General features: G+C 32.9%; 2 protein-coding genes and 1 non-coding gene across 4 annotated transcripts; 2 read left to right on the top strand and 1 right to left on the bottom strand.

The window, feature by feature from the left end:
• The first annotated feature begins 743 nt into the window (after positions 1-743).
• On the top strand, positions 744-2,588 carry LOC103847362 (histone deacetylase HDT3). 2 transcript variants are annotated; one of them, XM_009124427.3, is made up of 7 exons: positions 744-855; positions 968-1,038; positions 1,115-1,332; positions 1,427-1,577; positions 1,776-1,880; positions 2,009-2,099; positions 2,184-2,588. In XM_009124427.3, the coding sequence occupies exons 1-7, from the start codon at positions 843-845 to the stop codon at positions 2,387-2,389; spliced, it is 855 nt and encodes a 284-aa protein (XP_009122675.1). In that variant the 5' UTR covers positions 744-842; the 3' UTR covers positions 2,390-2,588. The 2 variants fall into 2 exon arrangements, with proteins under 2 accessions (XP_009122675.1, XP_033138490.1); XM_033282599.1 differs by having other exon boundaries at positions 1,115-1,387; positions 1,446-1,577; positions 2,184-2,557.
• Positions 2,589-2,777: 189 nt separating this feature from the next.
• TRNAL-UAA lies at positions 2,778-2,860 on the top strand. Its single transcript has one exon. It is a non-coding gene; the product is annotated as a tRNA-Leu (tRNA).
• Positions 2,861-6,372: 3,512 nt separating this feature from the next.
• Positions 6,373-11,003, bottom strand: LOC103847361 (glucomannan 4-beta-mannosyltransferase 9). The gene is made up of 9 exons (XM_009124426.2): positions 10,307-11,003; positions 9,918-10,016; positions 9,589-9,841; positions 7,700-7,810; positions 7,487-7,623; positions 7,281-7,394; positions 6,890-7,089; positions 6,615-6,806; positions 6,373-6,535 (listed from the first exon to the last, which is right to left on the bottom strand). The coding sequence occupies exons 1-9, from the start codon at positions 10,634-10,636 to the stop codon at positions 6,373-6,375; spliced, it is 1,599 nt and encodes a 532-aa protein (XP_009122674.1). The 5' UTR covers positions 10,637-11,003.
• Positions 11,004-14,047: the final 3,044 nt, after the last annotated feature.

Genomic DNA, 14,047 nt, shown 5'->3' with positions numbered 1-14,047 from the left:
GTAGTAGTCCAATATATGGAGGAAAATTATGGGACACTATATATTTAGAACTAGAAGTCTTCAAAATCTTATATTTTATTTTTGAGTTTGCGTATAGAAAATAATATAAAATTGTACCTTTGGAGTTTGGAATATGTTTTTTTGAACACTTTTGTAAGAATATACTCATTTGACTCATGTCAAGAAAGAATTACCTACATCTTATAAGTAAAACTATACACAAGAGGCCTCGGATAGATGTAACAGTCTATATGTAGTTTGATTAACTTAATCATTAACTAGTTGGCATAAGCAGGATTTGGTTGTCCATTGCTCAATCCCCACTCGTGCAAATGACCCATTTAATTATTCGTAGACTGTACTTAATGTTATCACATATTCTTCATAGATTTTGTTTAGTTTTCTAATGATAGATGATGGTAGGGGAATTAGACAGCTTTTACACAAACAATAAATTAAACAAGTCGAGGGCATTAACGTAATACTGTCCTATTTGTCCGTGGGACTTACTTAAAAGAACGAGAGTGGATCCCACATGTTGACCAAAACGGAAATTTCCGTCGCGTCAAATAAATCGTCCCAAGCCCGTTACGATCCGTCTTGACACCGTTTATGGTAAAAGATCTGGGCTTAAAACGTTAATTTCGTTGGGCTGACTTAAAGATCCAGGCCCATTAAAAGGCCCACGTAACAGAGGATCACCGAAAAACCCCTTATATGGAGGGTTTTCGCCGTTGTTACCCCTTACTCGACGCCCTAGAAAGCTCTAATCGCTCTCGTCTTCTTCTAGAACCTTCTCTTCCGTCGCATCCGTCGCCGTCAGCTCGTTACCGATCGTGTCAATGGAGTTCTGGGGTAAAACGATCTCCTAACTTACTACGTCTTCTTCAATTTTGATGTACTCTGGAATCGTCTTGAGCTAGGTTTTAGTAATCTCCGTCTGGTTTGTGTTGCGTTTTGTTCGCAGGTGTTGAGGTTAAGAGTGGTTCACCACTTAGGGTGGATCCTGGGGAGGAGATGCTTGTGCACATCTCACTGGTACGTCCCCTCGCGATAATTGTTTTTTTGATTTAAACGACGCCGTTTTTGATGGAAGCTTTGTTCGGTTTGTTAGGCTGCTCTAGGCGAGAAGAAGAACGGTGGAAACGAGCCGGTCAGGCTATACATGAAAGTGGGAGACCAGAAGCTTGTGATTGGGACGCTGTCACACGATAAGGTCCCTCAGCTCTGCACGGAGATTGTGGTGGAGAGGAGTTTTGAGCTGTCTCATAGTTGGAAGGATGGGAGCGTTTACTTCTCTGGTTACAGAGTTGATGCTCATGATTCTGATTCATATCCTTATCGCTTAGCCTTTGATAATTTATTTATGAATATGCTTTTGGGACTTGCTGTCTTTGATATCCTTGACTCTCTTGTTCTGTTTCACTGAGTCTGATGATGATGAGCCAGCTGTTGCGAAATCAGGTGTGAAGCAGGTGAACTTTCAGTTGCCTAATGACGATGCCAAGGCCGAGGAAGATAGTGAGGAGGATGATAGTGATGATGATGAGGATGATGACGACTCTGAGGATGAGGAGGTACTCTTTTGTTTATATAATAATGTGATCACTTTGTAGAATTAAACTTGCGCTTGATGATGACACATGAACCCTTAGCTCTTGTGTTTATTATCCTAGTTAGAGAAACGTGTCTGCTTTTATTGTTTGGTGAATAAATATGCTGCCTGTATTGTGTCATATGAACCCTTAATTGTTACGAAATCTACTTTGTTTCAGGAAGAAAAGAAGGTTACTGCTGAAGTTGAAGAGGACGATGATGATGAAGACTCATCTGACGATGAGGAAGATGATTCAGCAGACGAGGAGACCCCAGAGAAGAAGGTACATTATATTCCATTCTATATGTCATTGTTGATGCTAAACTTATATATATTTGTTCTCTTACCTTTTTGCCTTTTTCAAGGAGCAATTTCACTTCTCTGACTATAATTTGCTTGTTTTATAAAAAGGTTGAAGAAGCCAAGAAGAGGCCTGCGGAAGCCACCACCTCGAAGACTGCTTCAAACAAGAAGGCTAAGTTCGTAACTCCTCAGAAATCAGGTAACTCTATCTGATCCTTGTTCTTTCTTTACTGTGAGTTATAAAGATGTCTTGATATAATAATCTTAAACGTTGTGAAAACAGAATCGAAGAAGCCACACGTCCACGTTGCGACTCCGCATCCGTCAAAAGGAGGAAAGAGCTCTGGAAGCAATGGAGAGTCGTCGAAGCAGCAGCAGCAGACACCAAAGTCTGCAAATGCATTTGGGTGCAGCTCCTGCAACAGAACATTTACTTCGGAGATGGGCTTGCAGTCTCACACCAAGGCCAAACACAGTGCAGCTGCTTGAAATCTGATGAAGAAGAAAAGAGACTATCCATAATCGTTTTTAGACTTTTGATGTAATTCGGTTTTCAAAACTTGAGTTTGCGAGTGAACCAGTTTAGTTATCTTTTTCCTAATCGTCGGGTAGACGAAACTTTGCTAGACCCTTTACGTTTAGTGCTAATATGGTGGATATGATATTGCGTTGGCTTTTGTCGCAAAAACCAAAAATGTCTTGGATTCAAACAATTGGAGAACTTGAGATAACGGAACGTCGATAAAACATAGTAAGGCAAACCCAATGGGCCATGAAAGGGTTAAATAATAAAACGTAGTTAACATTTGGGGTCCGTACTCTCCGTTGGGTACCATTGGCATAAAAGAGAATGATAAATGTTAGCGTATAGCAACCAGCAGGTTTGCCCGAGTGGTTAAGGGGGAAGACTTAAGTTCTTCTGCACATAAGTGCGCGTGGGTTCGAACCCCACAGCCTGCAATTTTTTCCATGTGGATTCAACTTAGTTGAAAATTTTCAAACATATTGAAACACAAAAAATGAGATCCACAAGTGACATATGTCAATTAGTCAATGAAAAAGAATAGAGAATGATATATTTCATATTTTATATCCTCCTAATTGTTTGTGATTAGTTTTTTTCCTTTTCTGTTAGACCATGGATAATAGGACTATTGATTTTTTAATTCAACAGTTGAACTCTCACAATGAATCTGTTGAAAAAATTTAAATGTTTATGTAGATTCAACTTAGTTGAAATTTTTCAAACATATTGAAACACAAAAAATGAGATCCACAAGTGACATATGTCAATTAGTCAATGAAAAAGAATAGAGAATGATATATTTCATATTTTTTATCCTCCGAATTGTTTGTGATTAGTTTTTTTATATAAATATATTTTATTTTATATAAAAAATATTTTTCATATTCTACAATTAGAAATTTGTTTTGTTTAATTTGGTTAAAAATATTTTTAATACATAATTCTACTACTTTTTAGTAAACTAGTTTAATTTTTATTACATGCAAAAATATAAAACAAGATTTAAAAAAAAAGTTAATTCTGTTAATTGATTTTTTTTTTAAAAAATTATTACCGTTAATATTTAGATATTTATTATAAAAGTTAGTATGTAGATATACAAGTATACAAAATAACATTGTAGGGTATGTAGTTGATTTTTATTAAACAAAACTATTGTAGAGGTTAAAAATGAATTGAGTGTTGAATAATGAGTTGGAAGAAAAAGAAGATGATGTGGATGGTTAAAATGAGAATTGAGGGTATTGAATTTACAAAACAATTGTACATGGTCTTACATGTCCAATCTAGATTAAAAAAACTTACCAATATCATTTTTGATATGATTGCATTTTTTTGTAGATCCAGTTTTATTTAATGTATGGTGGTTTAGTAATTCTTTTTGAGTCCAAACCCATAAAAATTTGGTCATTTAGAAACTTTTTTCCTTTTCTGAACTTTGTTATTACATGTTCAATCTAGATTAAAAAAACTTACACTAATATCATTTTTGATATGATTGCATTTTTTTGTAGATCCAGTTTTATTCTCTGTATGGTGCTTTAGTAATTCTTTTGAGTCCAAACACATAAAAATTTGGTCATCAAGAAACTTTCTACCTTTTCTTAACCTTGTTGGACTATGTGCAATGGGGCTATTGAATTTTTAATTCAACAGTTGAACTCTCACAATGAACCTGTTGAAAAATTAAAATGCTTACGTGGATTCAACTGAGTTGAAACACATAAAATGAGACCCACAAGTAACATATGTCAATTAGTCAATGAGAAAGAATAGAGAGAATGATATATTTCATATTTTTTATCCTCGTCATTGTTTGTGAATAGTTTTTTTTATATAAATAGATTGATTTAATTTATTTTATTTTATATAAATAAATTATTTTTCATATTCTACAACTAGAAACTTGTTTTGTTTAATTTGATTAAAAATATTTTTAATATACAATTCTACTACTTTTTAGTAAACTAGTTTAATTTTTATTACATGCAAAAATATAAAACAAGAATTTTTTTTTAAAGTTGATTCTGTTAATTGATTTTTTTTAAAAAATTATTGCGGTTAATATTTAGATATTTTTAAAAAAAAAATTAGTATGTAGATATACAAGTATACAAAATAACATTGTGGGGTATGTAGTTGAATTTTATTAAACAAAACTATTGTAGAGATTAAAAATGAATTAGGTGTTGAATAATAAGTATGAAGAAAAAGAAGATGATGCGGATGGTTAAAATGAAAAATGAGGGTGTTGAATTTACAAAACCATTGTACATGGTTTTACATGTCCAATCTAGATTAAAAAACTTACATTAATATCATTTTTGATATGATTGCATTTTTTTGTAGATCCAGTTTTATTCTGTATATGGTGGTTTAGTAACTCTTTTTGAGTCCAAACCCATAAAAATTTGGTCATCTAGAAATTTTTTTCCTTTTCTAAACCTTGTTATTACATGTCCAATCTGGATTAAAAAAACTTACACTAATATCATTTTTGATATGATTGCATTTTTTTTGTAGATCCAGCTTTATTCTGTGTATGGTGGTTTAATAATGGTTTTTGAGTCCAAACCCATGAAAATTGGGTCACCTAGAAACTTTTTATCTTTTCTGAACCTTGTTAGACCATGTGCAATGGGGCTATTGAATTTTTAATTCAACAGTTAAACTCTCACAATAAACCTTTTGAAAAAAATAAAATGCTTACGTGGATTCAACAAACTTTTCAACATGTTGAAAAACAAAAAATAAGACCCACAAGTGACATATGTCAATTAGTCAATGAGAAAGAATAGAGAGGATGATATATTTCATATTTTTTATCCTCCTAATTGTTTGTGAATAGTTTTTTTATATAAATAGATTGATTTAATTTATGTAATTTTATATAATTTTTTTTTCATATTCTACAACTAGAAACTTGTTTTGTTTAATTTGGTTAAAAATATTTTTGATACATAATTCTACTACTTTTTAGTAAACTAGTTTAATTTTTATTACATGCAAAAATATATAACAAGAAATTTTTTTTAAGTTAATTCTGTTAATTGATTTAAAAAAAAAATTATTGTGGTTAATATTTAGATATTTTTCATAGGAGTTAATATGTAGATATACAAGTATACAAAATAACATTGTGGGGTATGTAGTTAAAGTTTATTAAACAAAACTATTGTAGTGGTTAAAAATGAATTGATTGTTGAATAATCAGTCCGAAGAAAAAAAAGAGGATGTGGATGGTTAAAATGAGAATTGAGGATGTTGAATTTACAAAACCATTGTATTTGGGCTTAGATGTCCAATCTAGAGTAAAAAAACTTACACTAATATCATTTTTGATATGTTTTATTCTGTGTATGGTGGTTTAATAATTCTTTTTGAATCCAAACCCATAAAAATTTGGTCATCTAGAAACTATGTTTCAACTGAACTGAAGAAACCAAACCAAATAATATAAAAGTTCAGTTACCACTATATGCAATAAAGATTATAATTTATCATTCTTTCTCATTCGAAAGAAAACCTTCAAACATTATAAGAAGTAGCGACCACAAAGGCAATGTTTGTTTGAATAAAAGATGCAAAAGATGACAATTCTTTCAAATCCTACATGTTGCAAGCTATTTCATAGAATGTGATTATCGTGTTCCTCCATATTTGTAAATACAATACAAAGAAATTGGAATCAAAAGCTTTTGTCTTGCAAGAAATGATCTATTGTCTTTGAGGAATATGAAAACCCCCCTTGAAAATATATATATATTCTTCTTTACTATAAGTATCCATATCTTCCACAACTACACACACCATCTTCTGTAACAATCGTATCATCAATTCTCTCTATTCACACCAGCAAGAAATTAAAGAGTAGCCAAGAAAAAATATAAAATCATCATCTTATTCTCGAGCAGTACGTTTGTCGCTCGATAAATCCATTTTCCATTCAATAGTTAGGCACCACTGTCCCAATCTGCCCACATCCAGCGATGAAGAAGGCGATTGCTTGCGCGAAAAGGTATAGATAATAATGATTCTTCCCAAATAACGCGTCATAGCATCCGATAGAAAACAGATACATTCCTACACCAAGTTCCAAGACATGGATTCTGCCAAAGAAAAGGTATTAGAATGAAACAAAACTGCAAATAAGATTCAGTGACCTATAGGAAACGTGGAGAAGCTTACCTATCTCCAAATCTAAAACGAAGCTTCTTTGGAGCCTTGGTTGCTGACTTAGCCTTGAGATCACCGAGCTTCTCAGTGACAATCCACTCGTTAACTCTTCCTCCTTCGAGTAAACCGATGAAAGTAGCTTTTGTTCTGTGAAGAGACATCACATTCTCGAACAGAATCCAAAATACCATGAGATGGAGTGACCTATAAGATACGTGTAACAAACAATGAGAGGCTAAACGAGACGTCACTTGAGCCGTCAGAAACTCTTTGGGATATTTATTTACCTAGGTGTACCGACGGCGTTGAGGAGAGTAATGATGGACGGAATGTAAACCGCTCCCCATTTAGGTACAATAACTTCAGGTACAAGAACCGTAGCTGGTAAGACCACACAATAGAAGATGAATGTAACAATGTGTGCCACGATCTTTCTCACCACAAAGAAGCTATATATCACATGAACTTTCTTCCATAATGTCACGTTCTGCCAAAAAGAAAGAAAAATCTATTTAAACGGGAACTTAAATAAATGTGGAGACCAACCAAGACTACAAAACTAGAGAAACGTTTTTGGGTTTGATATGTTGAATGTAAGTATTGGTTAACTTACTGGATTAACCAGTTCATTTTTCTATTTTAGTGTGGAGGGAGAAGAAAAGAGTTTAAAGTAAAAACCTTGTTGGTCATGATTTCAAATGCCATTTTCCTGAAAAGATTTGCTGGACCACATGACCACCTGTGCTGTTGATACCTATACGCCTTGAATGTACTTGGTAACTCGTTTTTAACCTATATTTAACAACCACATGTATCAATAAAACTATTTGCATATCAACCACTAATAAATACACATTACTGAATCATGAAGAGGCAAAGTATACCTTCAAAGAACCAAGGTACAAAAATTTCCAACCCTTGAGACTAGCTCGAACGGCCAAATCCATATCTTCTACGGTCGTTCTATCTTTCCAACCACCAGCCTCGTTTAATGCCGATATTCTCCATATTCCCGCAGTCCCTAAAATGATAGTAAGCAAATGTTATGAAACTGGAATAAGACAACAATATATAATGAAAAGAAACAAAGTAAGTACCGTTGAAACCGAAGAATGCGTATGTAGAAGAACCAACTTCTTGTTCGACCGTAAAATGATAATCCAACGACATTTCTTGCATTCTTGTCATCAAACATTCATCCGAATTTACTGCAAAATTGGAAGGAACAAAAATTGAATAATGGATTTCAATTAATATTTGCGTAGCAAACAATCAATTAATGTGGTATTGATGAAGACATTAAAAACCAGTTGGTGACATTGAAATAAATATTTTCAATTATCAAACTATAGACAGCTCAAAAAAAAAACTAAAGACAGCTCAGACTCTTTCTTCCCCAATTAGATTTCAACAACTCGTTAGATTTTGTCACAAGTTCACATGATTTGTTTTTATTATTACTATTTTTATTGTCTAAAATAAAATAGCTCGTGAGACTAAAAGCATCGTTAATAAAATAAAAGCGAGTTTCAATAATTGGTTGTATTAGTACTGGAAGTAAAAAAACAAACAAATTTTACTTGAAAAAGAAAAGTGAGTGATGAGAGTGACAGAGACTAGTAGAGAAGAGACCAGTGTGGGACCCAGATATTGCACATGGAAGATAGAGGGCGCTGGCAAGTACACGTGGCGTATCTACTAACAAAAATGACTGATCTACCTAATACTATATTTACTAAATGACAAAACAAGCCCCTTCCCTATATGTTCTCTGCACTCATTATGGGACACGACCACGATGCCAGTGAAGCAACGCCACTAAACACTAATCTGATTATTTATATTTTGGTTTTCTAAATTTTAATATGTCGATGAATGTTTGCATGCAAAACTTATTTTTTATTCGAAGAAATTACTTCAAATTCGGGTGTTTTTTTTATGACGGCTTAGATCGTTCAAAGCTAAATACGCTGCAGCTTTTGAATGCCAGAAGTTATAGATTCACTGGTGGACAATCTTTTGACTAATGTGGAAAAACATCACTCTGTTGAAAATGTGTGGACAATGCATATTTTTCATCAAAAATCAACAAAAAGCCAGACACACAAACCAAATATTTACCAACTCCTACTGCAGACATACCTAACACAAAGGACAACAAAATATTAAACTTTATATTCCTTGATGTTTTCTTATATTTCCCGAAATGTTTTCTTCTATTTAATATGGGATTTGTTAGAAGGGATATTGCCTATATTACATGGAATATGCCTCTAGATCATTCAAAAATAATTTGTTAGTACTAATAAAAACTATTTGCAAAAGAAAGTGGCTCCACATTTAAAATTTTAAAGCTAGCGCACGAAGATCACGAACAAAATCGATACGTCGACATCAAGATCCGCTAGGTTAGGTTATATTGGGACCTATCAATAAAAGTATAAAACACCCACCGACACTTCTGTTAATGTAATAAAAACTTTCTTTATGTAAACATAATTTTCTTATTAAATTATTAAACCCCATGCTTTTAATTTACTAGTATAAAATAAGATTCTCTTAATACAGTGATCAACTCATGTGCTATTAGTTTATGATGTCTTATAATAAGTACATAGGTTCTAAGTTTTTTTCACTTACAATTAAATCTAGTTATATGTATTAATTTAATATGAGCCATCTCTACCCTCTCCAATTAGTCCTCCATTCAAAAAGTCATAATTTAAACAAAAAAAGAAGAACATTATTAACACACAAAGTATATGTAATTCCTAATTAGTTAATGTTCACTAATCAAATGATTCTGTAATTATCATTACTTAGCCTAAAAAGTGAGTAGTAATTGAGATAAAAAAAAAACGAATCTCAAAACCGTGTGTAACTTTCTAACTAAGCACTGGTCACTGATTATTAGCACTTACCAATCACGTGACAACAACAATAAAAGTGGGTCAACCACGTAAAACAGTCAAAAATAAAAATTTACCGAATTTCCAGCGAGCTTGAACGAGAGCAAGCTTAGGGTTATGGAGGAGGAACGGTACGGTTTTCCAGAGATAATCCGGTTCAGGCTGAAAATCAGCGTCGAAAATCGCCACGTAGTCACAGCTTTTGACGTAACTCTTCTTCATACCTTCTTTCAAAGCTCCAGCTTTGTACCCGTTTCTGTTGTCTCTGATCTCATACTTTATGTTCACTCCTTTACTCGCCCACCTACTACACTCCATCTCCACTAGATCCTGCCCAAACAAAAAAAACAAGAAGCTCGTAAATTGGATCTTTTTCAAGAATCAAAAGACCAGTTCTTGAGCTTACTTTGATCGTTGGGTCAGTGGAATCATCAAGAACTTGAATGACGATTCGATCAGACGGCCACGAGAGCCCACAAGCAGCTCCAATAGATAGCTGATAAACCTGCATTAACAACATAACAAGATTAATAAACAAAGCTGTTAATTCTAGAAGTGTCTTAAATCTTTGTACACCCGTAAAATACCAGCATTGGTTGGCCGGAAGTAGTTATTGAAATTGTAAAATTGTTTATTCACATAATAATAATATACTAAACTTAAATGGGTATTTGCCTAGATCATTTTGTTCTTTTGCTTTCTTCAATTTTAATTCGTGTTAATTCATAACAAAAGCAAAGTAAAAAAAGAAAAAAAAAAAGAAAAAGAGACGAGAGTTTTGATTTAATTTGGTACCTCTCGTTCGTTGTACATTGGGATTTGAACAAGAACCATAGGATAAACAGAGTTTCCGAGCTCGATGTCGTCTTTCATCGGTTCCCATTTGAAACGTTTCTCTGGCTTCCGACCAAAGAGTTTCACGAGTGAGATTACTATTCCCATGTAAACCCTTTCCACAAATAGCATCACCGACATCGTTAAACAGATGTAAACTGCGAGTCTGAGGACTGGGACGATCAACGGAGCTCGAATCTGATCCAAGATCATTGATATTTGCATTGTGATGTCGTCTCTGTATCCCATGAACGAGTCTGGAATCACCGCCGAAGAATCACCGAGCTCCATCTCTCCTTACTCCGGTGAGAAAGAGAATAAAAACAGAGGAGGAAGCAAGAACCCTAGATCTTTTCTTGTGAGACACGCGATAGGGTACAATGTGATACTTTAAAGGAGTTTCTTTTGATCAAGTAATCAAAGAGGAGGACAATACAGAGAGACAGGGTTTTACTTGATAGAAACTCAGATTGTCTGACAAAAAGGAGAATTAATTTTTGTTTTTTAGGTTTGTTTCTTGTTTTATGGTTTGGTAAGAGAGGAAAGATTATAATGAAAGGTGGTGAAGGAGGAGATGGTTTTGGAAAGGAAGAGGAGAGGAGAGAGATCTGTGAACATAAACAGAGAGAGAGAGAAGAGACAGTGTGTCTGTATCAGTGTATGTGTGAAAAATGAAACAGAGATGAATGTCTTTATATAAAGCCTTTGCCCTTGTATTGTATGGTTCCACTTTTAATTTTTGGTTTATTTTATACTGTAGTTTGTATTTATAATTTATTGTACACAAATAAATGTTTGCCCCATCAACCATCCATTTGCTCTTTCTATATAACTACCAAACATTATTGAACGTCGCAAACATTAATGATGTCCAGGTCTGAGTTAAGCAAAATGTTATTTTAAATCCTAATTTAATCTGTTTCTCCAGAAAAAAATGTAGAATATGTTCCAAATTTTAGCCGTCTAGGCGTTCGTAAATATACGACCATCTCAGTCAAAACAAATTGGTAGACAACGCTGATTAATTAATCTGGGCTATAGTTAATATTTGTTATTCTGACTAATGTTTAAATTTATTTTAAAAAGAAAGAAATCAACGACTAAATAATTTTAGATTAATTTCATAAACGGTAGACTAACTTCTAGCAATATTTAACCCCAAAAAGTCAAGCAATATTTTGAATGTTGTATAATATATATCGTATACATTATTCGTAAGAGTTCGGCCTTACATATCATATTTGGTAATTTAATACAGAGCTAACAGTTGAAGGCCAAATGCTATTTACTGTGTGTGATTCAAAACTAAACGAAAATGATGCATTGTAAATGCATGGTGTATATCAGTTTTATACCCCCATAACTTGTATAACCAGTTGATATAGTAAAGTGATTACATCGGTTCGTTTCTCGATGATATAATATGTCTCGTATTGTTGTCCTCATCTCGTTACAGGATAATGAAAATCTCTCAAGATTATCGAATGATCGATTCTATAGAACAAGATATTGAAATCATGCAGTGGTCCATATGTAGAGAAACAGATATAGGATTCCCAATTTTGTCTGCGAAATCCAGTAAAGTATATGTAACAATATTATTTTATATGCATTCTGATCGCATATGTAACAATGTAACATTATTATATATTAATATATATTCACTTATTTATATAAAAAAACAAATATAAACCACGAAGGAGCTCTCCAGCTTTGATCTGGATTATGAAGGTAAGTTAGTCATATCGATATAAAAGTACTAGTGTTAGTTTTGTAATCGTATAAAATGACACCATACTCTAGAGTATTACAATTTTTTAAAACCAAAGAACAATTCAAGACTTGAGGCAAAACAGATATGGTCACCTCTCTTGGAAATGATATGGAATGTTGCTAACCAGTCGAAATTGACCAAAAGCTCCCGTGTAGAAAATGAATAAGACATTTTGCACAGAAAAACACTCAAAGATATCTAACAAAGCACATTTGTTTTATGGCTAATTTGCGATGCTGATTTATAGCGCGCCGACGGTCCGTTTGTAAATGTTTATATGAAAATTTTAAGCTTATTATATTTAATGAGTATCATAAATATTAAGCTTATTATATTTAATATCATAAATATTAACAAATTCAAAACATTGCTTAAAGTCAATTCTTTAAAGTAAAAGTAGGAAAAGTCAATTATTTCATAAACTTCGAGTCTTCGACCCACGTTTCCACTTCGTCCATCAATCATTTTATTTCATATACTTCGCAAACTAATATATTAGTAGTAATTAAGAACTTAACGAGATAATGTTATTTTAAAAGTAAAATGGATCTCGATTAATTTTAAGCGGTGATAAGTAGTAAGATGAAATACACAGCTGGATAAAAAGGACTGTCCAACGGCTGAGGTTGACTGTTAGAACCTAGACGGTCGTTCAGTGCTAGTAATCACCTTGCATTAGCATTAGACAATTCTACGTAATTATAAAACACTGTGGTTTTAGTAATCATCTTTTCACACTTGTTAAATTAGTCATATTTTATTCGGATACTTTAGCCAACACTGACATTACAACACTAAAACGAACATTTCAGTTTATGAAGATACTTCATACGGAATGATTCATTTTCTGTCGGTCCAGTACCAAAACACCTATTTATAATTTAAATAGTTAAGAATTTTGATTTTTGATTTTTTTTTGCCTGTACTTCTTATAGCGTATTTCGTGTTGTAATCAGTTATCAAGTCAGTAAGTTGACAAATAAAAGTCTGTATTTGGTTGGCATGTCATGTGGAGAACACATGCCGAGACCATTATCTAACATATATTCATAGATTTAGTGATATCATAAACAAACTTGAGTTAACTAATATACATAATAACTATAATCATATAATTTGTCGAGATCTCAATCATCTTTGTTAATTTTGAATATGTTACTTGCCATTCTTTAACACACAAACCTAATATTCACCATTGGCTTTTGATTTCTTTGAATGTGAAACAAGTATGTATGATTATATCTCTATATTATCATGGTAACTTAAACAACAATAAAATTGTGTGCAGAGTTATAATAATGAAAAATGGAATATGAATAAAAACAAAAGTTGGAGAAGTAAAATAGCACTACATATGTTGCATGCAGCCAGGAAGTAACATGCAGTGCCTTGCAAGTAAACATAATGTAAAAGGACCAAATAACACATGGGTTCTTACTTCTTACAGATGGACTTTGCTTCTTTCACTCACATTTGTCACCATTCCTTTCATTTTTCATCATTTTCAATAATTCTGAGTCATGTTACTAAAATTAATGATAATTTACGGGTTTTTTTTTACAGAGAACTGATTATCTAGTAAGTGTGATATAACATCTGATTTTTTTATCATGACACACACGTATAAAATAGATTTGGAAAAAATAATGACCGATAATTAGATAAAATGGAATAACCAAACAAAAAATGGTAGACTAAATACAAGATTACCCCACGAACAACTTCGAACCCTTCACTGAAGAGCTGTTTGGCTTTGGCATATAATAACCAGAATTATAAGAAAAAAGACTTTGAGCAACAGATTCGTAAATATATATTATTGGTCACCCTACGTATTACATTATTGCTCAGGAATATACCCATATACACAGTGCTCACAATTGGTCCCATTTAAAAGTTAGAAAACTTAAGCCAATAGATTTTGAATT

This window comes from Brassica rapa, chromosome A10 (assembly GCF_000309985.2).
Source record: "Brassica rapa cultivar Chiifu-401-42 chromosome A10, CAAS_Brap_v3.01, whole genome shotgun sequence".
Lineage (NCBI taxonomy): Eukaryota > Viridiplantae > Streptophyta > Magnoliopsida > Brassicales > Brassicaceae > Brassica > Brassica rapa.
Note: the sequence above shows the minus strand (reverse complement) of the source record. Positions and strands in the feature narration are given on the sequence as shown.